This window comes from Brassica napus, chromosome C6, assembly GCF_020379485.1.
Source record: "Brassica napus cultivar Da-Ae chromosome C6, Da-Ae, whole genome shotgun sequence".
Taxonomy (NCBI): domain Eukaryota; kingdom Viridiplantae; phylum Streptophyta; class Magnoliopsida; order Brassicales; family Brassicaceae; genus Brassica; species Brassica napus.
Window position 1 is genome coordinate 42,984,940 of NC_063449.1, and position 23,084 is coordinate 43,008,023.

Here is a 23,084-nt window from a genome sequence, read left to right on the forward strand (position 1 = left end):
AATGCGAAAGAAGGAAGAAGAAGTAAAGGAGCAGCGATGAAATCGGTAACGCGAAATCTGGGGAATGGAGCTGTCGAGACTGTTTTTGGAACTCCGCGTCGATGTTCCTCGTCAAAACTCTTATCTCCTTCAGATCGTTTCCGGTTTTTATAAATCACATCAAAAGCCCTTTAATTTGGGTTTGAGAGGGTCCCGTGTTAATCTTCCGTTATCTCCGACTTGGGTTTTCGCTTTAATCGGATAAAAGTCTAAACCTTTCTCGCAAACGATGGAAGATAAACCTCTGGGGATTCTTAGGGTTCATGTCAAAAGAGGGATCAATCTCGCGATTCGCGATTCCACTAGCAGTGATCCTTATGTTGTTGTCACGCTCGGCAATCAGGTTTGTTCCTTTTAATCAAATCTTATTGCTTTATGATTTTTCGTATATATGATTTTTAATCGAAATGTAGGTTTAGAGTAAATGTGAATTTTTTTGTTGAGAAAGGATTGGCCTTTTTTAGAGCATTGGATGTATCAGTTTAATTGAATGTAGGTAAGTATAGGCACATGGAGGAGCCACAATGTGATGGACTGATTCACCACATGTGATGTGAGAAAGATTTCAGTTTGATCTTTGTTTGTGTTGTCTTCTTCTTTGCTAAACAACAAACTACAGTGGTTGAAGGGTCAATCTCCTTTTAACTGATAGCACTTGTTGTTACATGTCTAGTCTATTAATCTTCTTTGTACATAATCTTGTTCAATGGTCACCTCCAAAGCTAGTTAACGTTAGTCTCATTGCAAATGATAATTGTGATTTTTATCACTTAATCTTGTTGGAGGGTCGGTCACTGGTGCGGAAATTAACTGTAATCAAATAAAAAGATATATTCTCAGTTTAAAATGAAATAAAAGGAGACATGATTGGTTGTGTCAATGAGTTTTGGCAATTTTTTTTTTAACTGACTTTTCTTGGTTGTTCCTTCAGAAACTGAAGACGCGTGTGATCAATAGTAATTGTAATCCAGTGTGGAACGAACAACTGACCCTTTCCATCAAAGATGTGAATGACCCTATCCGTCTGGTAAGCTCTCACGTCTGTGTTTTTATGTTCACTTCCATCTACACAAGAATTTTAATTTGTCTGCAAGCTGTTTACTTGGGGTAGACTCCACTCTAAGCCTTAGCTATTAGCTTCACATAAGGAATGTTCCATGGTCTTTTTGGCTCATATTAAGCTCTGTTTGTTTATGCAGACAGTGTATGATAAAGACAGGTTCTCGGGAGATGACAAAATGGGCGATGCGGAAATAGACATGAGGCCTTTCTTAGAAGCGCATCAGATGGAGTTAGATTTTCAGAAACTCCCAAATGGTTGTGCGATCAAGAGGATCCGTCCAGGGAGGACCAACTGTTTGGCTGAAGAGAGCAGCATCACCTGGAGCAATGGGAAGATCAAACAAGACATGATTCTTAGACTTAGGAACGTGGAGTGTGGGGAACTGGAGATTATGCTTGAGTGGACTGATGGTCCTGGCTGCAAGGGTCTTGGACGCGAAGGTAATGTTAAACATCAATCCTCTGTTTTCTAAATTGTGAATAACTATAGTTTTCTGAAATGTTGAGCATTGGTTGTCTTAGGATCTAAGAAGACACCATGGATGCCAACTAAACGATTGGACTAAAGTGCAGAAATGTTGAAGAGAGATTGTGCATGGAAAGACGAGTTTGTCTTTTCGTCTCTTTTGATTATTATGACAGAAGACTCTGCTTTGTGTCTTTAGTTGTACAAGTCGAATACTCGAACCCAACCCTTATAATATATATATATTTGTATCTGTTTCTACTATTGAAGAAATAAAAGCAAAACCTGAATTTCTAGAATCTCTCCAAGTGTGTCTTTGGCTTTGCTAAACAATAATTAGATTCTTTGTTTTACTTTTGAAGTGTAATGAAGATGTATAGTGCTGCACGAAACACAAAAAGGTCAACGATGTTAACTCTCCTCCTGTCCTCCGCTGTCCAAGAATCTAAAAGATATTTATTACCAAAGTTGTTCGTGAGAGTAACGCGTTGATGAGAATAATAAGAAACCTTTTTTAATTACTAGAATATTATTTGATATTTATTTTTGTTGTTACTTTCCTCGTTCCTTCGTCCGCTGATAAGCCAAATATAAAGTGGTCTCTCGTTGAATTTGAGCCGGTCATATTTTAAGGAATATAAGAAACGTACAAGAGTCGGATACTAGAGGGACATCGATCGTTGTCTGTTTTCACAAGAAAAAAAACAGAGAAACTTTGTTTGGAGAGAACAGAGGAAGAGGTTGAAGATGGAGGAGCTTGCAGGGCTTCTGAGGATCCGAGTGAAGAAAGGGATCAATCTCGCTAGACGTGACTCTCTAAGCAGCGACCCTTTTGTCGTCATAACCATGGGAACACAGGTCTCTTTCTCTCATCCGGTTCGGTCTTCTTGGTTTCTTGATCGGTTTTGATGTTTCTGTCTAGGGTTCTTGAGATATATTTCTATTATTACTCTTTTCCAAGATGGAAAGATCGGAGAATCCACCTCTAAGAAACATGTTAGATTTCAATTTCTAGTCATTTATGGAAAAAAATAATAAATAGTGTTAGTATTTGATTTTTGATAGATTCAAACGGTTACAAGAGAGGAAGAGTATGTTAGGAATTTTTATCTTGCATGCAATCTAAACCAAAGTTTATAAAACGTTGAACTGCACCAGAAACTGAAGGGTCGTACTGTGGAAAACAACTGCAACCCTGAGTGGAACGAGGAGTTGACACTTGCGCTCAAACATCCCAATGAACCTGTGACTCTGGTGAGTAGATTTAATAGGATCTTGTCCTTTAGATCCATCAAAGTGTGATACTACTCTTAACTGTGGATTTTGCATGATTATGAGTGCAGATAGTGTATGATAAAGATACATTTACATCGCACGACAAGATGGGAGATGCGAAGATCGACATCAAGCCGTTCCTAGAGGTTCATAAACTGGGTTTGCAAGAACTTCCAGATGGGACAGTGATCAAGAGAGTTTTGCCCACCAAAGAAAACTGCTTGTCTGAAGAGAGCAGAATCGTCTACCATAATGGCAAGATCGTTCAGGACATGATTCTGGTGTTGAGGAATGTTGAATGCGGTGAAGTCGAGATTCAGCTGGAGTGGATAGAAATTCCAGGTGGTAGAGGACTCTAAGAAACACATGATATGTTTTGATGTTTCCTACTGTATTTATTTGTGTGTGTGAGTGTGTGTGTTTGTAATAAAAGCCACAGGTTCTGTAATAAAATCACACTTTGTTTAACGTAGCATAAGAATTAGCTCATGCACACTGAATTTCAGAAACAACTGAGCATGTTTGAGGTCTTGTTGGATGGTGTGATAGACGACAAGAGTATATATACATTTCTAGCATCTACCAAAAATGTATGTGCAGGGTTGTTGATTTTAATTGAAGATTTGTGTATTGTTGCACCAAACATTTTTTTTGGATTTAATTGCAATGCAATGACTTGTTTATAACCGTGTAAACTTATTTTGTTTCCGAACACATGTTAGATATTCTCAATTGTCAGAACAAAGAGCTATCAAGATCTTATCACCAAAGAGAATCAATCCATCAGCGTAAGCAAAACAGACTACTTACGTTGTTTGTAATGGGTTATGGAAGTATTTGGTTTTGCATTATTTAACCGAAACCATTTTTTGTTTCCCGCGAGTTTTCTACTTGGTTACATAAAAGAGAATATGCTGTTGTTGTTATGCTTATGCAGATGATGAAGAAAAAACAAAGAAAAATCTAATAAGCTTGGAAGTTTGCTTTGCAGATATTTTTGGTAAACATGTGAAACTGGAGAGATATTCAAACGTAAGGTTATGGTTACACCTAGTTACAAATCTTATCCATCTCCAAATCTTCCATTTGAAACACAAAAATCACAGATAGATACAAACAAGATTGCAAATAAAAATATAAGCTGTGAATTATATTAGGAGATATTTGTTTTGTATTTTCTTTGGATCTCTGCCTTCAAGTCTGGAACTTGAAAAAAAAACTCTGTTTCTAATTAGCTATGGCATCATCAAAAACTTCCTCTTTAGTGTCCTCAAAAACTGTAGTCTCTTTGTTTTTATCCTCACCGAGAACAGTCAAAAGCAGTTTCTTATCATTCACACCAGCTTCTCCTTCCTTTAAACCCCTCAGGACAAGATCCTCAAATGCAACCAAAATTGATGAAGTAACCAATAACATTCTCGACGAGGACATGGACCAGATTCGAAGGTTACAGAACGGTTCCGACGTGAGAGGAGTTGCATTGGAAGGAGAGAAAGGCCGGACGGTTACTTTAACCCCTGCAGCGGTTGAAGCAATCGCAGAGAGCTTCGGAGAATGGGTTGCGGCAACGGAGAGTAACGTAAACGGCGTTATTAGGGTTTCTCTCGGACGGGACCCACGTGTTTCCGGTGGGAAGCTGAGCACGGCCGTGTTCGCGGGTCTAGCTCGTGCAGGATGTTTAGCTTTTGACATGGGTTTAGCTACTACTCCTGCTTGCTTCATGAGCACGTTACTCCCTCCTTTTGAATACGATGCTTCAATAATGGTAACGGCTTTCAAGAATCCTTGTATTGTCACTCTCCGACTCAAAACTTACTGAGTAGATTGAATATTTGTTCTAAACAAACGCGAATTAAACTCGAAAAAATAAGAAAATTTAGAAAGAAACTAGACTTAGATAAATATCCGTTTTAAGGTTTGTATATTGATTGTGTGCAATTTCTTTTATTCATATTTATGAAAAAAACTCACTATTATTTTGTCTTTAAGAAAACATCCTTATCCTACTTCGATAGTCTGGTCAAATAAATATGGTATTATGTGACTTTTTTATTGGTGCAATGAAATTAAGTTACTCCAAAAATCAACAACATTGTTATGTGTGGTTCTGATATGTTTAGTCGTTGTGGTTTTGAAGATGACGGCGTCTCATTTACCGTATACAAGAAACGGTCTCAAGTTCTTTACCAAGAAAGGAGGACTAACGTCTCCTGAAGTGGAGAAGATTTGTGATTTAGCTGCGAGAAAGTATGCAAACAGACAGACCAAAGTCTCTACACTGATAAGAACTAGACCGCAGCAAGTCGATTTCATGAGTGCTTATTCTAAGCACCTTAGAGAAATCATTAAAGAGAGAATCAATCACCCTGAACACTATGATACTCCTCTCAAAGGATTTCAGGCAAGGGTCTAGCTTCATAATCTCTCTTTCTATGTCTTCTTTGTTTCTAACGTTTTTGGTTGGTGTATGTTAGATAGTAGTGAATGCTGGTAATGGGTCAGGAGGGTTCTTTACGTGGGATGTTCTAGATAAGTTGGGTGCTGATACATTCGGTTCGCTCTATCTTAACCCGGACGGCATGTTCCCTAATCACATTCCTAATCCTGAAGACAAGACTGCAATGTCACGCACCCGAGCCGCGGTTCTTGAGAACTCCGCGGATCTTGGGGTTGTGTTTGACACGGATGTTGACAGGAGTGGAGTTGTGGATAACAAAGGGAATCCTATAAACGGAGATAAGCTCATTGCGCTTATGTCAGCTATTGTGCTTAAAGAACATCCAGGTGGGTTTACACTGCTGGTCTCTATTGTTATATTTGATTATTTAATGTGACTTATAATACTATTTTTATTGTATGGATATAGGAAGTACAATAGTAACGGACGCTAGAACAAGTATGGGCCTAACTAGGTTTATAACGGAGAGAGGAGGGAGACATTGTTTGTACAGAGTAGGGTATAGAAACGTGATTGACAAGGGAGTAGAGCTCAACAAAGATGGCATCGAGAGTCATCTCATGATGGAAACTTCAGGACATGGTGCTGTTAAAGAGAACCACTTCTTAGATGATGGTTAGTTATCTACTAGTCTTTATTTGACCTAGGCCATAATTGTGTTATGTTCGTATGCGTTTTCCACGTAAACACAAACAAATAATCATGGCCTAAATCCCTCTTATTCCTATTGGTTTATTAGTTATATATGGTCTTCTTATGTTTTCTTTTTTCTACACACTGTGATACATTGTAGGTGCATACATGGTGGTGAAAATTATAATAGAAATGGTGAGAATGAGACTCGCGGGGTCAAAGGAAGGTATCGGTAGTTTAATAGAAGATCTCGAGGAACCATTAGAATCAGCTGAGTTGCGGATGAATATTTTGTCGGAGCCAAGAGATGCCAAAGCAAAAGGCATTGAAGCCATTGAGACATTCAGACAATATATTGAGGTATGATATAGCTATATTTGATATCCAATTGGTTATGGCGGTAGCTTTAGACTTGTGCAACAAATAAAAACGGTTACTAGGAAGGAAAACTAGAAGGATGGGAATTGGATTCTTGTGGAGAATGTTGGGTGAGTGAAGGCTGCTTGGTGGACTCAAATGATCATCCATCTGCTATTGATGCTCACATGTACAGGTAATTTACTTTGTTCACAGATTCTATGTAATGAAAAAATTCAATATTCTATTTAATTATTAAACGATAAAATGCAGGGCAAAAGTGATGGACAAAAAGAGTGGGGAAGAGTATGGGTGGGTGCACATGAGGCAGAGCATTCACAATCCTAACATTGCTCTCAATATGCAATCAGTGCTTCCTGGTGGATGTCTCTCCATGGCAAGTCTTTTCAGAGACCGGTAACTTTTTGTTCATCTTTATTTTTGATAATTTGGTCTAACACCGAACTAGAAACACTTGATGCTAAAATGTATTTTTGTGACAACGCTAATTAAATCGATTTCCATGTGTGTTAATTTAGGTTTCTGGAAGCTAGTGGGGTAGCTAGATTCCTCGACATAAGTGATATCGACAATTATATCGGATGTCAATCTTGAAGGCTCTTTAATCAAATTGTGAATGATGGCATTAAACGACAGTGTGAAGGGCTACTTTTTTCTGAAAAAGGAAAAATTCATGTGCTATGTTTTTGTATTCTTTTTGAGAATACACTTAGCTAGCCATTAACCAGAAAACGTCCGCCATTTCATTATATGATCATCAGTAACGTATAGTAATCGGTAGATGTAATTATAAAATGAATGTGTAATATACGTGGATATAATTGATGAACGATAATAATGTCAATGGAAAGTAACTGGGATGAAAGTTCTGGTTCCTTTTATTTTAGTTAGGACTTAACTACTTGGTTCAAATTTATGGTTCCCCTAAATAAAATATTGTTTTTTTTGTAACACGAATAAAATATTGTAGTATCTTCTTTCTATTGGTGTAAAGAAAACCTGATCTTGGATTCTGTAATATTTCTCTGCCCTATCAATTGAAAACCCATTATGCGAAAAACAGTTGCGGCATCACCAAGTTGATGTATTGAAAGTCCCTCTGCATAACATGTATATTGCATGGTATTTAACCAAATAACTAATATTTATCAATCGTATTTTTTATTCAAGGAATTCACATCATACATGGTACAACAGCAACTTCATTCTACAGGAAAAAAAAACAGCTAGTTTGAGAACCTACTTCATTCTCTCTCTTTGTCTGTTTTTTCTTTCCTTTTGTGAAATATTTTGATGAGAACCTTTCAGTGGTGGTGTCAATAGTTCTTTTAATGTACTGGCCTGCTTCTTATCTTCATGGAAGCATAAAGGTAGGAAATAATTCGTTAAACCAGACGTATACTATTATTAGCAAACATAACATACTTATAGTCTTATATATATTTTAGCAGCCTCATCATCGCTAGCAGTTACCATGTCCAACTTAAAACGATCTTAACTTCCGTTAAGAACTCAGAACCCCGGATTAATCATGTTGGGATTTATTAAGCTCATGTCCAACTCTATATTATCTGATTAGTACGATATTGTCCACTTTGGGCCTTAGAGGCTGGCTCGCATGGATTTACTTTTTGTTTCCTTCCCAAAAAGCCTCGTATTATTAGAGTTGGACAGCTCTTTATATATTAGACTCTCTTTGTCTAATTCTCCAATGTGGGACTTAGTTTGTTATATCACAAATCATGCTCTTAGTATACACTTATACACGCACATAATATCACGGCACACTCTCATCATTTATAATCTCTCACAAACTGGGACACGGCTCCCTAGTCCCTTATTGAATTTTAAATACAGAACTTTAGGCACACACACATTTTATTCCTCGGACAAGAGATGTTCGTCGATCTCTTTGGACATTTCGACACATAACTGGAGGAGAGTCTCGGGATGAGCAACCTCCTCGCTAATTTTCTCGTACTCAAGGTGCCAGTGCACAATACTCCCTGTCCCACCATGCTTAGGGGTCACCTGGAGCGTGGCCAAGAAGATTTTGTACTCTTTCATAAGATCACCTTCTATAACCCTTAACGTGATCAGGTTCTTCTCCGGATCCACCGCTTCGATCCTCTCCTTTGCCACCTTTGCCTCTCCATCTACCACAGTTATTAGTAGTTAATGTTTAAGTTTGAGAATCGACATATATAGTAAGTGAAACCCAAGATCGCTCGCTATACACTAGACTCGTCCCTTTTTAGTCACTGCATATTTTACAAGGCCGCTACATGCTCAAAAACCTAATTTTAAATTTTTTGTATACAAATATCCTGGTTACCTAAGGAAAAAAATATATAATAAAGTTAACTTGCCATGAAAGTAGTTCCAGAAGATGACGGACCCGGGTTTGCCCCAATCTCCTTCGTGCAGGTCACAACCCTGAATGTAGCCTGGAGATGCTTTGGAAACATGGTGTGGTCTCGCGGTGAACATGTTATGGAACTGCTCCGCGGAAGCTTTGATCTCCACGTATGCCTCAAGCTTCCCCAACAAGCTAGACGTCTCTGTTGTCTTCACCTCCTCTTCCGCCGGTTTGCTTGTAGCCTCAACCTTTTCAGGAGGTGCCACCGTCACCTTGGTCTCCCCTTCTTCGGCACTTGTAGCCTCCACCGTCTTGGTTGGTGCCACGGTCACTGGCGTCTCCTCCTTTTCCTCCATTTTCTTGGCAATTTCAGTAGCAGCCTCCGCCATTCTATCTCTTGCTGATTTGGTTAGAAAATTAGAGATTTTATGAGGGTCTGATACTCTTTTTATGAGTGAGTTCTCTTTGGAGTTCTATACCCCTTACATAGAGGAATTAGTGCGAAAACATTGAAGAAAAATAATACACATTTTTTTTTGTGTGACCAACCCCTCGTTATGACCAACAAGGGATAACGAAAAGATAAAGAAGAATTATTTTAATTAAATATTTCCACCTACTTGCGTGTCTAGAATTTTCTTTTGTATACATTCACGTATACTCCCTCCGTTTCACAATGTAAATAATTTAAACTAAAAGCACTAATATTAAGAAAGTTGATACTTTAAGAAAAATAATATTTAAGTAATTAGTTCAACCAATTATAAAAAAATTGATATTATTTGATTGATTACATCATATCCAATAAATGTAAAAGTTATCTAGATATTTGGAAACTGCTTACATTTTGAAACACAAGAATTTTCCTTAAACTACTTACAATAAGAAACGGATGGAGTATAAATTAGCGATTACGCAAAGCAAAAACAATGAATTATTTGCGTTGTTTATATATGAAATTATTGTTTCAATCTCAGTAATATGAACTCAATAGATCAATAAGAATAATCCAATTCTTATTATTAGCTTAAGAAAACTTTCTCAAAAACTTAAGCTCTCACAAAATCTCTCAAACTCATAAGTTATACCACACTTTGGCATCTCTTTATATAGAGAGATCAACTTCCTAATCTCATTAGGTTAGCTTATTTAGATAACTCCTAAACAAGCATATTTCCTATTTCTTTCACTTTCCAAATATCTTTAGGATAGCTTGCTCCACAAGCTTTTCCTTCAAGCTTACTTTCAACATTCTCCCCCTTAAACTTGAAATCCTTTTTCGCCAAGTCTTGTACACCGATGAGATATCTCGTTCCTTTGAACTTAATCCTTCAAAATGGTTTTGTTGACACCATGAACTGAGCCTCACAATAAAACAATGCCATTGTTTCATGATTTTGTGAATGCCATGTGTTTCTCTTTCTCTTCTTCTTACCATGTTCTTCATCATCCAAATGCACACTCCTCAACACATCTCTGAACTTCCCATGAGTCTTTGGAGACTTCGAATCCTCTTCAATATCAAACTTTCCATTTTCTTCAGATCCATTCAACAAAACAGAGTCCATAATTTGGGAAAGACTCGTCGCTCTCTGATCTATAACCGAACATATGCCAACCAGTGAAGCGTAAGACTTTTTCAACACAACATTTTTCATCTCAACTTCGTCACACCATGGAGATAAAGACAGCTTCTTCTGTCTCAGAGCTTCCTTAAACTCATCCCAAGTTTCAACCTTTTGAATGCTTTCTTCCATCAAATCTTTCACTTTTTTAACCACGTCCATTGTAACAACATCCATCTTTATTCCAGTGCCCCACCTTACTATTCTCACGTCATTCTTTTCCAACTCGCTTGGACCAATCTCGATTATAAAAAGAACACCTTTCATCTCCCAGTCTGCATACTTCCAGCCGCAAGCATAGTTGTCTCGTTCATCTCCTATAGCACAGACTCCAGCACCTTGCAAGATGGTTTTACCGGCTTTACATTCACCAAAGATCTTTTTGGTATCAGCACCTTTAAAAGGAACATGTATCACAACTGCTTGATAACGTGCCATATTTGGAAGTATCACTAAGCCTTTTTCATCTCCACGAGTCATAGCCATCGCACCTATCGACCTGGTACTTAAACCCCACGAGTTTTGCCACACCATTGACTTTATATTTTTCTCCAAACAATGTGAGGTTGCAACTTGTACTCCACGACCATTTGTTGGTATAAAAACCTCAACACTTGTGGTGTAGTCTGCACCAAGAAACTTCTCCGTCCCGCTCTTTACACCTTTTATAACAGGAACCGCAAGAAGTTTTTCATAGACACAAGAGTAAATGCTCAAAAACTCAAGAACCCCATCATAAGCTTCTTCCTTGGTGGCGAAGGTAGTGTGACCTTCCTGCCAATCAAACTCACGACCCCTTATCAATGGGATAGGGTCACTAACTTCCCATCTAACAACTTTAACCCACTGGTTAACCTTCATCCGAAGATCACAGTGTGTCCTAATCTTGGTTTTGTTGTAAGGGTAAATGATGGTCTCACTAGTTGGACGTAGAGAGAATGGGGTTAGGAGATCATGTTCACCAGCTCTTGTAACCCAAGCAACCTCAGGCTTAAACCCTTCAATGTGGTCCCTCTCCATCTCAAGAGAATAACATTTTAGGAGACAAGAGAATATCTTTTTCTCCACGCCATCCAACTCCTTGAGGGCTTCATTCATGTAAGTTCTTAGAATTTTCCATATCTTTGTTGATGATGGCTCTAGAATGTAGAGTTCTTTTGTGTCAGAGACGGTTACGAGTTCACTGAATCTGCAAACAGGAGAACAACAATTTGTGAAGTCTTCATCTTTCTTTGCAGAGAATACAAGACGGGTCTCTTTCTTCATCTCTTTGAGCAAGTAATCTCTTAAGAGATTTTTTCCTTCACCAAGCTCAGACTCTTTACAGAAATACTCATCAGCAATTTCCTTAAGCTCATCATCTTCTTTTAAATTCAAGAGATCTTCATCATCACTTTCTTTGTGTGTCAAAATCTCTTCCAACTGATCATACCATTTAGTGCGGCAGAAATCATGGTCCCTTGTTCCAGGCTGGTCACTTGTCGCCATCCAAGGGATGTTATCTAGGAACATCCCATGTTTTGAGTTCTTCTCTTTGAACTATTTTATTCTCAGGTTTTTTATAACAAGATCAAATAGGATTTGGTACTCCTCCATCGTCCAAAAGCCTTTCTTCTTAGACGTCAATTGTATCCAAGCGTCTTTCACATGGTTCATGTGTTTACCCATTGCATCCGCAAAAATTCTCCACTCGTTGCCGTGTTTGTTTTGATACTCAGTATATGGCCTCCAAGGCAAAGCAGCTGTTATTTCTTTTAAACTGTTACAGATTTGTTTGTGTGATTTGCAGCTCATAACCATGTTTATCCTTTTGTCTCCTAAAGCATGGTTATCAATGTATTTCAATACAGTTTTCTTTATCAACTCGTCTTCTTTCTCTGTAAAACGCTTACGGCTTACGATATCAACTTTTTCTCCTTCTTCTTCATTACTTTCTTCAGACTCCGCAACAAAAACTTCAACTTGCCTAGGAAGCTTATGATTTTTAATGCTCGTACGTGAAAGGGTTGTCACAACTTCATCACTCTTACTACCCTTTTGCTTCTTCTTCTTCCTTCTCTCCTTTCCATTGTTGTTCTTTTCTTCAGCCTCTGGATTTTCACTTTGCTCCTTCTTCTTCTTCTTCTTCTTCTTTGCAATTTCCGGAGAGTTCAAGCGGTTTCCTTCAACCTATGGATCTGCCGTTTGCTTCTTTTTTTGGCAAGTTTCATCATCATTATCAACCTCCCCTTTAGCTTGAATATTACGAGTGCTTGCATCAACTTTACTCCAATCATCTTCACTCATCGTCGTCATCTCTTCATTCGTGTCAGACTTCGGTGAATCTAACTTGAAGCTCTTCGCCACCATAACTAATACAATTCGCCGTGACGTTTGCTCAAATTTAAACCCTTTGTCTGTTGAAAAGCAGAAACATGCGCTTCGCATAATCAGATCATCTCCTCCATCATCGCTCTCGACCTTTTTTGCTTTATCTGATTCAAACGTCTTCTCCAACCGAGATTTCTTTGCATCATCTTTTCTTTTCCATCTTTGTTTAAAACGATTCAGAAGGTGACTTATCTGTTTCAGACTATCCATCAAGATGGGGTGTCCCAGTTGCTCCTTCTCTTGCCTTACGGATGTACCAAACAGATTGAGTAATCTGACTTTCAGATCATCCCAGCTACTAAACCCATATCGTGAAGTCTCATCTCTATACCATGACATAGTATCATACTCAATGAACCCATATGCAAACTGTCTTGTTTCAAAAACAGTGAAGTTGTGAGCTGCGAAGAATGCGTCGATCCACTCAACCCACATCTCCGGATCTTCACCGTAGAACATCTGAACGTCAATCGATCCCATGGCTCGTCACAAGCTCTGATACCAATTATTGTTTCAATCCCAGTAATATGAACTCAATAGATCAATAAGAATAACTCAATTCTTATTATTAGCTTAAGAAAACTTTCTCAAAAACTTAAGATCTCACAAAATCTCTCAAACTCATAAGTTATACCACACCTTGGCATCTCTTTATATAGAGAAATCAACTTCCTAATCTCATTAGGTTAGCTTATTTAGATAACTCCTAAACGAGCATATTTCCTATTTCTTTCACTTTCCAAATATCTTTAGGATAACTTGCTCCACAAGTTTTTCCTTCAAGCTTACTTTCAACAATTTCTGATGTGGTGTAATATATTACAAAAGAATAATGATTTCCCGTAAGCAAGTGTATTTGATTTCGGAATGCGTTTATAAACGCTCCCCCAAGTTCGATCCTACTACCTACTACTACTAGCAACAAAGTCATTTGCACGTTGGAAAGCAGGGAATGGGTTTGTCCACAATCCACAATCGGCTGCCGTGCATCCATGCATGCATAGGCCCTATAAAGCAGGTTGAACCAGGTTCCTACAAACCGGTGCTAGGGCCCAGTTAAAAAAATCGTTGGGCTGAGTTTTCTCTGTAGGGCTGACTCATTACTGGAATTAGTTGGAAGTCTAAGCAATGGAAGGGATTAGGAGACATGTCACGTTTTATGGTTTTCTAACTTGTAAAAAAAGTGTGTATGGGGTTTGGGGTTTTTACATGTGTGTGTATTTGTGTATACATAAGAGTTTTGATCTTGGCAAGACATCACAAAACCAATTCAACAAAAAGACAATAACCTGGTGATAAATATAAATAACCATAACAAACATCATTCTCAGTGGAAAATCTCTCAAAATATATGTTCATATGATATTAACATAATTTTTTTATTTATAAATGTCAGTGCTTCCTTGTGGATGTCTCTCCATGACAAGTCTTTTCAGAGACCGGTAATTTTCTGTTCATCTTTAGTTCTGATAATTTGGTCTAACACCGAACTTGAAACACCTGATGCTTAAAATGTTTTTGAGTGACAATGTTAAGTAGATTTACATGTGTTTGATTCAGATTTCTGGAAGGGTAGCTAGATTCCTGGACATAAGTGATATCGACAATTATATCGGAAGTCAATCTTGAAGGATCTTTTATCAAATTGCGAATCTATCTGTATTATTAAAACTGAATTACACATTCATTGTTTGGAAACTTAAATAGTAGTTCTAATGAAAATTTGTTTGGAAATATAGATAGCAGTTTGAAAAAAAAGTTTGTTTGAAAACATGAATAGTAGTATAAAAATATAATATTATTTGGAAACATGGATAGTTGTATCTTGAGAAAAAAAGTAACGAGCTTATGTTAATAATAAAAATCGAAAGTCCATTATATTATGATAAATTATCTATTTGAGCCAACTTTAAAATATACGTAAATTGACTAATCTAATTACCTAAAAGCATTTTTTTGTCTAAAACAATCATAAAATAAAAGGGGAATTTGCCAAAACTAACCCACAACTTGATTTTAACCACAAACCTATACCCAAACTTGAATCAAATGCAAAACTAACCTAAAAGCCTTGTGAAATTACAGCTCAGCCCCTTGTGACCAAACAAAAAAACAGAAGCCATTTTTACGAATATAGCCCCAATGAGTCGTCTGAGATGTTGGAAGTCGTCTGGACGACTTCAAAGTAAGTCTTCTGGCGTAGCTGATCTTAAAAATAATTTATAAATTTTTTAAAAAACATTTTGATAAGCGAAAAATTAAAATCATGTAATTATAAACAGTTTTAAGTGATATAAATTAAAATATAACAAAATTGAATTGTTTTCAACATAGATGAGTGTAGGTAGTGAATCATGATATTATTTGGTCTAGGGTTTGGCAACATATGTTGTAGTATTGTATGTATTCTTAGGGTTAGATTTTTGAAAGCTTGAATGTTTTTTTGGAAAATTAATTTTTTACCTATACGTGTTTATTTTTGTGTATAGTAAACACTTTTTTGAAGTTTAATTTGATTTTATGAAGTGTTTAGTTAGTTAATTAAGTTTAGGGGTTATGTTTAGGATCTAGACGACTTACATTTCAATCGCCTGGTGAAAAAATTAAAACAGTCAACTTACATGTAAGTCGTCCAAATATTACCGCCTAAAATTTTTTTAAAAATTATTTTTCCGCTTAAATAATTTAAACCAGACGACTTACTTGTAAGTCGTCTGAGAAGTCTTCTATTTTAGTTTTCCGCTAAAAATATTAAAGTCTTCTGGACGACTTACAAGTAAGTCATCTAGGAAGTCGTCTAGGAAGTCGTCTGAATCAAAAATATTTAACCTAATTGGATTTTTTGTCTCCCTATATAAAGAAAAATTTACACATTCTCTCTCTTCCTCTCAAATGGCTGCAACAAAAATGTAATGTTCATCATTCTAAAACTCTTCAACCTCTCTCTAATCTCTTTGACTTGAAAACACCAAACTTTATATGAATTTTTCAGTTTTGTCTCATGTCTTTCTTACTAATCTATCTTTTTTTGCAGGTTTTTAATCAGATGGTACTCATTTTCCACTCATTTAAAGGTAGATCTATTAATTTTGGATATATATTTTTGTGTGTTCTATAAAGATAGATTTATCTAATCTTTCACTCATTTTTCTGTTTTTAAGCCATTTGAACGTTTGTGGATATGCAGGTTTTTCAGATCTGGATTTGATATGCAGGTTTTTCAGATCTGGAAGACTTCTGGGACGACTTACCTGTTAGTCGGCTAAAATATAATGCACTAGACGACTTTCAGGAAGTCTTCCAGAAGACTTCCAGGAAGTCTTCCAGACGACTTCCATTTCAGTCGTCTGGACTTCCTGGAAGTCGTCTGGACTTCCTGGAAGTCGTCTGGACTTCCTGGAAGTCTTCTTCCATATCAAGTGGAGTCCAAGCTTGTCTTTGTAGAGGAATGATCTATAATAGTTTTGTTTGTGGTCTGTTTGTGATTTGCATATCTACTCTTTTAGTTGTGAATTTTTTGTAAAATCAGTAATAATGTTTCCCACGATGTAATACATGTGCTAACAATGTGTTTACACATTTACAAATCAATGAATCAATAGACTTCAATAGCCTTTTTCTTATCTTTGGATTTCTTATATGCAATAATAAACTCCAATGACCTTTTTCTCATCTTAATAAACAAGAATGTTGGTAGCTTCATATTGATACAACATTTTAAGAGGCATTTTAACCATTCTTCCAACTCATAACAATAATCATCATTAGTGTCTATAACAAAGACGCACTTCATGCGTTTTAGTTATCTCGAGCAAGTTCCGAACTTGTCTATCACTTGTAACATGAATAGGAGGAAGGTCTTTAGCCATATGTTGTAATGAGTAGGTTAACTCCACAGACTCTGTGTTCATGTCCAGGTTATAATCTTCTTGAGCCATTGCAACAAGATCAGCATGTGTTGAACCTTCACTCAAAAATAACATTCACGCTCTTTTGAAATGATCAACCACAAAATTCCAACATCCATCTTTCAACAACCATTCTCCATACACTGCATGTAACTAACACATCATTTGAAAAAGTCAAAATAAACACATTAGCAAACTTAGAACAAAGAAAACGAAACTTTATTAAAGATCGAAGCAGACGACTTCAATCTAAGTCCTCCTGACGACTAAAATATACGTCGTCTGGTCAACACATAGGTTATTTTTGCAATTGATTTTGAAATCTGTTATTTCAGACGACTGAAAAATAAGTCGTCTACTTTTGTTTGGTTAAAAAAAAAACTCCAAAAAAGCTAGACGACTTACATTTCAGTCGTCATAGGTTAGTTTTGCATTTGACTGGATTATTTCAGAAGTTTAACTTTCCTGGACGACTTAAATTTCAGTCGTCTCGTGAAAATTAAAATAATAATATTTTTTAAAAACTAGACGACTTACAATTAAGTCGTCATAGGTTAGTTTTGCAATTTTAAAAAAAACTTCAATATTTAATTATATATAGACGACTTACAATTCAATCGTCCGTCAGACGACTTACATGTAAGTCGTCCAGGATTTACGAGGTTTGACCAGAATCTCGGAATAAAATCTTGGACGACTTACATGTAAGTCGTCGGGCAGATGATTGAATTGTAAGTCGTCTGGGTATAATTAAATATTGAATTTTTTTTTCAATTGCAAAACTAACCTATGACTACTTAATTGTAAGTCGTCTAGTGTTAATAAAATATTTATATTTCAATTTTCACTAGACGACTGAAATGTAAGTCGTCCGGGAAAATCAAACTTCTGAAATAATCCAGTCAAATGTAAAACTAACCTATGACGACTGAAATGTAAGTCGTCTAGGTTCTTTGGAGATTTTTTTGTAACAAAAAAAAATCAGATGACTTAACTTTCAGTCGTCTCAGAAAACAGATTTCAAAGTCAATTGCAAAAATAACCTCTGCGTTGACCAGACGACTTCCAGGTAAGTCGTCTACAGCCAGACGACTTCCCATGTAAGTCGTCTGACGAACATATCTGGAAAAAACTCGATGTCATACCTTAAATTGGTGAGATAACTTCCTTAGCACACATAAGGCTTCTCCAAGCACACAGAATCTCAAACGAAAGTAACCCACCCAGAATCGATCGTTAGCTTCTATGACTCTATGAACCATAAAAAATGTAGAATCAAAATCTTGGGGTTTTTAGCTCATTGTAGAGAGAAAGTGAGAGATATGTTGTGTTTAGTTCACAAGAATGGAAAAAGAAGAAGGGTAACTCGATTTTGGGAGCATTAAGAGCTTCAAATTGGTTGTTCATGGTGGTTGGGGTATTGATGACAATGACAATCTTGTAATTACTTGAAGATGATGAGGGTGAGAGAGTAAAAATGTCATTTTCAAAAAAAAAAATTGATGGCAATTTCGTGAATTATATGAACTTGTGGGGTGAATAGGGCAAAACTAATTTCCAAAAAAAAGGGAGGTTAGTTTTGTGTTTGACTTTGAGTTATAGGTCAATTTTGCAAAAAACCCAAAATAAAATTTAAACTTTATATACATATTTCAAATCAAAATAATAATTTAAAATTGATTTATATCCAAAATTGATTTAAAATATACATATATTCAAAAATTTATTTTTACTAAAATATTTTCCAATAACCATTATTAAAATAATTTTTTCAATATATATAAGAAAAATACAATAAAAAGCCCAATTTCATATACCAACTTAAATTATGGTTTTTATATTTCACATTAAATTTTAAAAATATTATATATTATTATTTATATGATGATACATATAAAATACTATTAATTATATGATTACTTATATGATGATACATATAAAATACGATTAATTATACGATGACATATATATGATATATAATAGTGACTAGGTTTGGGCTTTCGGATATCCATTCGGGTTCGGTTCGGATTTGTTTGGATTTCAGGTTCTGGGGTCAAAGATTTCAGACCCATTCAAATATTTCTAAATTTCGGTTCGAATTCTTTTCAGATCTCTGTGGGTTCGGGGTGGGCTCACATATAAATTTGAATAACATATGTTAGAATACCTAAATTTAACATATAAATTGGGTTGTTTTAAATATTTGGATCAAGAATCAATAATTATTTTGAATATTTTTGGTGTCTTGAGTATACTTTAACTAATTTAGATATTTATTTTTGACAATTTGTAGATATTTTCAAGTATTTAAACCAACTTAAAAGTATCATATGTATTCTGGATGTTTTTATATACATAAATCTAAAAATAATTAATACGTATAAGTATATAAATCTTTTTTGGATACATTTGAATATATGAAATTCTTCGGTTCAGATCAGATTTGGTTCGGATCAGATTCGGTTTCGAATCTCTAAATATCAAAATTTTGAATAATTTGGATATTAAATCAATTTCGGTTCAGTTTTGATACTACTCTTTCGGATTGGGATCGGTTCAGTTTTTCAGATTTGGATTTTTTTATCTAGCCCTAATATCTAATATTGACATGAAAAACAAATAGCAACAGAAAAATACATTCGCGCGGGTACGCGGGTCAAAATCTAGTGATGGCATTAAACGACAGTGAACTGTGACGGCTACTTTTTCTGTAAAAAGGAAAAAAAAATCATGTGCTTGTTGTAAACTTAAGGATTTAGAGCTGTAAGTTTCTGTATTTTATTAATGAATAAGTGTTCCCTTTATATAGGGGATTACAAGATAGATAAAAGGAAAGATTACAAATCATAAAAATAAAGAAAAAAAGGAAATCCTAATCATACAAGGAAAAGGAAATTGGGTTTCCTTTTTTCCTAAACCATGTAGCCGTCTCTCTCTCTCTAAGTCTCGCGGCCGCCGCCTCTCTCTCTAGGGTTGGGCCGTCTCTCTCTCTAAGTGTATGGGCCGGTTATGGACCGGGCCGGTTATGGACATCCACCAATTGATTTATAACACTCCCCCTTGGATGCCATAACCATATAAGGATTGTAATACGCTTAATGTTGCCTCATTAAAACCTTATCATGAAAAACCCAGTGGGACAAAAACATGATGAAGGAAAAAGAGTACAACACATATTATTCTCCCTGATGTGAACCTCAGTGGAGGTCCTTCAGCCTACGCATCCCAATCTGATGCGTGAGCTTCCTGAACGTGCAGGTAGGAAGTGCCTTGGTGAATAGGTCAGCTGAATTGTCACTGGATCGTACTTGGACGACCTGGACCTCACCGGCTTTCTGAAGCTCGTGAGTAAAGAAGAACTTAGGCAATATGTGTTTCGTCCTATCACCTTTTACGTAACCGTCCTTGAGCTGAACAATGCACGCAACATTGTCCTCATACAGCACGGTTGGCTTTTTGCACTCGGTCATCCCGCAATCAGCTCGGACGTGTTGGGTCATCGACCTCAACCAAACACACTCGCGGCTGGCCTCATGTATGGCCAAGATTTCCGAGTGATTAGATGAAGTGGCCGCGATGGTTTGTTTCATAGAACGCCATGATATGGCCGTACCTCCATGTGTAAAGACATATCCTGTCTGTGATCGAGCTTGATGTGGATCTGATAAATAACCAACATCAGCAAAGCCAACTAAACCATTGATATTCCGTGTTTTTAACGGTTTTAAACTCGTTTTGGAGCAATTAAATGGTCGGTTTTAATTAATGTTTTGGTCTATTTGATGCGTTTTGGTGTTCTTAAGTGTAATATGCAGGCTACTAGATTGCTTGAAAGAAAAGAACGCATTCGGGATTTATTCAGAAGCAAGATAGACCGAACAATGGACCGAATGAAGTATTGATCGCACAGGACATAGGATCGACCGATCCGGTCAATGTGGATCGACCGATCCTGTGCTTTCATGCACAAGATCGACCGATCCGGTCTATGTGGATCGACCGATCTCAGGCTCTACGGGCTCCACACGCACAAACGAGCTTTTCACTCCTTTTTACCCACTCCCCTCAATAATTGAGGGAGAACTCGACCTTTGGGACTCAGAAAAAGACCAGGGGCGACCAAGGAGGAGATTTACAAGTTCTAGAGAGAAGATTTGAGTGTTTTGTACTTGTTTTGGTGTGATTTGTGAAGATTTGTAAAGGAGTTCATCTCAAAACCATTTGGAGAAGATCTTCTGAACCTTTACTCTGTTTTAATACAATCTTATCATGTTTTCTTCATCAAAATCGTTTTGTTCTTGCTTAGTTATGTGTGAGTAGTCATCTAGTTGGGTTTAGGGGTTCTCATAGAGGATTTCTTGATGTTTTGATCCATAAAACGTGTGTAGACTAAGGGATTACGTTTTGGTTCTTCATCTAATGGATTTCTTACTGCTTGAACTGAATTGATCACTTAGTTCATGATTTCAGATTGTTTGATGCACCGAAAGTGATTGTTTGAACTTCCGAAAATACTTTAGATGAGCAAAGTGTCCTTAACCCTCGGAAGTTGATGTTATTGCGCTTTGTGAACATATTGAACCTGTTCTTAATGCTTGTTTAGAAATTGAAACTCAGCGGAAGTTAGTGTGGAGATTTCTATAACATAGAGAATTAGCGCTACGGAAGTAGGTTAATTCTAATATCGTGTTTGAGTTCTAGACGGTTCTTAATATATCCCTGTGTCTGCCATTAATTGTATCTTGATTAAAAAGAAATCCCTGAGAATTCCCAATGCCCAACGTTTGTTTTAAAATAGTTTTCAAATCGTTTAAATCATCTTTTTACATGCTTGTTTATGCTTTGTGACACTAGAGAAAATTAAATAAAAACCATCAAAAATATATCTTGATTCGCTGTAGCTATTAACTTGTCTGCAACTCTACGTGTGATCATCGGTCCCTGTGGATTCGATCCCGTATTACTACTGCGTACTTTACTGTGCACTTGCAGTTAGATAATCGGGTTAAAACTCGAGACATCAAGTTTTTGGCGCCGTTGCCGGGGACCATTTGGTCACCCTAGAGTTAATGATCAGTTTAAGACTATAGCATTTTTTTTATTTTGTCTAATGTTTCTGTCTTTCTCTTTCTGTTTGTGTTTTCAGGTGAATGAGCGGATTTCATACTAGAAGCAAAGGATCATCGAATTTAATACCTTTGGAGTTAGAGCTCGGCCGCCTAGAGAGACAAGTGAAAAAGAAAAGACTTGAGTCCGCTGAAGAGGTTGAAATGGCTGAACACCAAGAAGACCAATTTCAGGACAACCCGCAAAATCCAATTCCTGTAAATGAACGAGAAGGCAACAATGCTGGTGATAATCAGCAGGCTGGTGTAGCTGCAAGACAACAGGCTGGAGACTATGGCATGCCTAGGATGACGCTTGCACATTATGATACACCAGATGCATTCTATGCCGATCGTTCTGGGATTCGCCCACCTCCCATTGAGAGAAGAGACTTTGAGATCAAGACTGGTCTCATTAATTTGGTGGAGAAAAATCCGTTTCATGGAAACCCGTCTGAGGACCCGATGTATCACTTGGAGCATTTTGAGCGAGTCTGTGACACCAGCAGACATAATGGAGTTCCTCAAGGCGCTTTGAAATGCAGGTTGTTCCCGTTTTCCTTAGCTGATAAAGCTATCAGATGGTTAAAGTCCATCCCTCCAGGATCTCTTACTACATGGGAAGAGACAAGAGCTGCTTTTCTACAGCATTTCTTCACCAAGTCAAGGTCCACATATCTGAGAAGCAGAATTGGAAGCTTTCAGCAGCTTGATTCAGAAAGCTTTCATGAGGCTTGGGAGCGTTTCAAGGAGTACACACAGGACTGCCCTCACCATGGTTACACTGATGTGAGCTTGCTGAACATTTTCTATAATGGAGTTCATGAAGAGAGTCAAGATGCCATGGACACAGCAAGTAATGGTGATTTCATGACCAAGACTGTTGAAGAAGCTTACACCTTGCTGAACAACCTGTCATCCAGCAAAGCAAACCGCAAGTCAAGGTTTGACACCAGCCAGAAGGGTGTTGGTTATGAATCCAAGAAGATAGATGAGCTGAATGCCAAGATTGAGATGCTTCTCAAGAGAGATCAGAAATCTGTGAAATTTGTGGAGGAGCAAGGCTATCGTTCCTCACAAGAAACTGTTGGTGATGATTCAGATGATATGCAAGCTGATGTGAACTACATTGGTGGTCAAGGAAACTACAACAGAGGCTACAATCAGAACCTTGGATGGAATCAAAATCAGCAAAATAATCTGTCTTACCGGAGCAACAATGTGGAGAATCCACAACATCAGTCCTACCCTCAGGCAGGAAACAGGCAGAACCAGAATCAGAACCAGAGTGTGTTCAACCAAGGATATCAGAACAGAAATCAATATCAGGGGAACAACTCGGGCAACTCAGGATTTCAGCAAAGGCAGCAGTACAACAACTATCAGAATCAAGGAAATGCCTCTTC

The 23,084-nt window shown here is 37.0% G+C and overlaps 6 protein-coding genes and 1 non-coding gene across 7 annotated transcripts; 3 read left to right on the forward strand and 4 right to left on the reverse strand.

Annotated features, from left to right (window-relative positions):
• Positions 1-1,866, forward strand: LOC106402937 (protein C2-DOMAIN ABA-RELATED 9). Its single transcript, XM_013843758.3, has 4 exons — positions 1-382; positions 971-1,066; positions 1,239-1,542; positions 1,624-1,866. Exons 1-4 carry the CDS (start codon positions 269-271, stop codon positions 1,665-1,667), a joined length of 558 nt encoding a protein of 185 aa, XP_013699212.1. The 5' UTR covers positions 1-268; the 3' UTR covers positions 1,668-1,866.
• Positions 1,867-2,149: 283 nt separating this feature from the next.
• Positions 2,150-3,331, forward strand: LOC106406504 (protein C2-DOMAIN ABA-RELATED 7). The gene is made up of 3 exons (XM_013847185.3): positions 2,150-2,425; positions 2,726-2,821; positions 2,911-3,331. Exons 1-3 carry the CDS (start codon positions 2,315-2,317, stop codon positions 3,199-3,201), a joined length of 498 nt encoding a protein of 165 aa, XP_013702639.1. The 5' UTR covers positions 2,150-2,314; the 3' UTR covers positions 3,202-3,331.
• A 630-nt stretch (positions 3,332-3,961) lies between these two features.
• On the forward strand, positions 3,962-7,197 carry LOC125589093 (phosphomannomutase/phosphoglucomutase-like). Its single transcript, XM_048761326.1, has 8 exons — positions 3,962-4,607; positions 4,980-5,243; positions 5,317-5,626; positions 5,709-5,915; positions 6,094-6,293; positions 6,374-6,486; positions 6,564-6,707; positions 6,830-7,197. Exons 1-8 carry the CDS (start codon positions 4,080-4,082, stop codon positions 6,903-6,905), a joined length of 1,842 nt encoding a protein of 613 aa, XP_048617283.1. The 5' UTR covers positions 3,962-4,079; the 3' UTR covers positions 6,906-7,197.
• A 495-nt stretch (positions 7,198-7,692) lies between these two features.
• On the reverse strand, positions 7,693-9,222 carry LOC106405445 (MLP-like protein 43). The gene is made up of 3 exons (XM_048761328.1): positions 8,681-9,222; positions 8,063-8,467; positions 7,693-7,808 (listed from the first exon to the last, which is right to left on the reverse strand). Exons 1-2 carry the CDS (start codon positions 9,057-9,059, stop codon positions 8,190-8,192), a joined length of 657 nt encoding a protein of 218 aa, XP_048617285.1. The 5' UTR covers positions 9,060-9,222; the 3' UTR covers positions 7,693-7,808; positions 8,063-8,189.
• Positions 9,223-9,830: 608 nt separating this feature from the next.
• On the reverse strand, positions 9,831-11,783 carry LOC125588546 (proline--tRNA ligase, cytoplasmic-like). The gene is made up of 2 exons (XM_048759949.1): positions 10,078-11,783; positions 9,831-9,999 (listed from the first exon to the last, which is right to left on the reverse strand). Exons 1-2 carry the CDS (start codon positions 11,781-11,783, stop codon positions 9,831-9,833), a joined length of 1,875 nt encoding a protein of 624 aa, XP_048615906.1.
• Positions 11,784-11,834: 51 nt separating this feature from the next.
• On the reverse strand, positions 11,835-13,145 carry LOC125588547. The gene is made up of 2 exons (XM_048759950.1): positions 12,519-13,145; positions 11,835-12,464 (listed from the first exon to the last, which is right to left on the reverse strand). Exons 1-2 carry the CDS (start codon positions 13,143-13,145, stop codon positions 11,835-11,837), a joined length of 1,257 nt encoding a protein of 418 aa, XP_048615907.1.
• A 9,208-nt stretch (positions 13,146-22,353) lies between these two features.
• Positions 22,354-22,460, reverse strand: LOC125589401. Its single transcript, XR_007325594.1, has one exon. It is a non-coding gene; the product is annotated as a small nucleolar RNA R71 (small nucleolar RNA).
• Positions 22,461-23,084: the final 624 nt, after the last annotated feature.

Bases quoted from the DNA above. Each gene is read 5' to 3' on its own strand.
- LOC106405445 (XM_048761328.1), bottom strand. From the start codon at position 9,059: ATGGCGGAGGCTGCTACTGAAATTGCCAAGAAAATGGAGGAAAAGGAG. The intron at 8,468-8,680 runs GCAAGTTAACTT...TAACTGTGGTAG, and splicing joins CTTCTGGAACTACTTTCATG to ATGGAGAGGCAAAGGTGGCA.
- LOC106402937 (XM_013843758.3), top strand. From the start codon at position 269: ATGGAAGATAAACCTCTGGGGATTCTTAGGGTTCATGTCAAAAGAGGG. The intron at 383-970 runs GTTTGTTCCTTT...TTGTTCCTTCAG, and splicing joins TTGTCACGCTCGGCAATCAG to AAACTGAAGACGCGTGTGAT. The intron at 1,067-1,238 runs GTAAGCTCTCAC...TTGTTTATGCAG, and splicing joins TGAATGACCCTATCCGTCTG to ACAGTGTATGATAAAGACAG.
- LOC106406504 (XM_013847185.3), top strand. From the start codon at position 2,315: ATGGAGGAGCTTGCAGGGCTTCTGAGGATCCGAGTGAAGAAAGGGATC. The intron at 2,426-2,725 runs GTCTCTTTCTCT...GAACTGCACCAG, and splicing joins TCATAACCATGGGAACACAG to AAACTGAAGGGTCGTACTGT. The intron at 2,822-2,910 runs GTGAGTAGATTT...TTATGAGTGCAG, and splicing joins CCAATGAACCTGTGACTCTG to ATAGTGTATGATAAAGATAC.
- LOC125588546 (XM_048759949.1), bottom strand. From the start codon at position 11,783: ATGGCGACAAGTGACCAGCCTGGAACAAGGGACCATGATTTCTGCCGC. The intron at 10,000-10,077 runs GCATTCACAAAA...ACCATTTTGAAG, and splicing joins AAGAGAAAGAGAAACACATG to GATTAAGTTCAAAGGAACGA.
- LOC125589093 (XM_048761326.1), top strand. From the start codon at position 4,080: ATGGCATCATCAAAAACTTCCTCTTTAGTGTCCTCAAAAACTGTAGTC. The intron at 6,294-6,373 runs GTATGATATAGC...AACGGTTACTAG, and splicing joins CATTCAGACAATATATTGAG to GAAGGAAAACTAGAAGGATG. The intron at 6,487-6,563 runs GTAATTTACTTT...GATAAAATGCAG, and splicing joins ATTGATGCTCACATGTACAG to GGCAAAAGTGATGGACAAAA.
- LOC125588547 (XM_048759950.1), bottom strand. From the start codon at position 13,145: ATGGGATCGATTGACGTTCAGATGTTCTACGGTGAAGATCCGGAGATG. The intron at 12,465-12,518 runs GTTGATAATGAT...GCAGATCCATAG, and splicing joins ATATTCAAGCTAAAGGGGAG to GTTGAAGGAAACCGCTTGAA.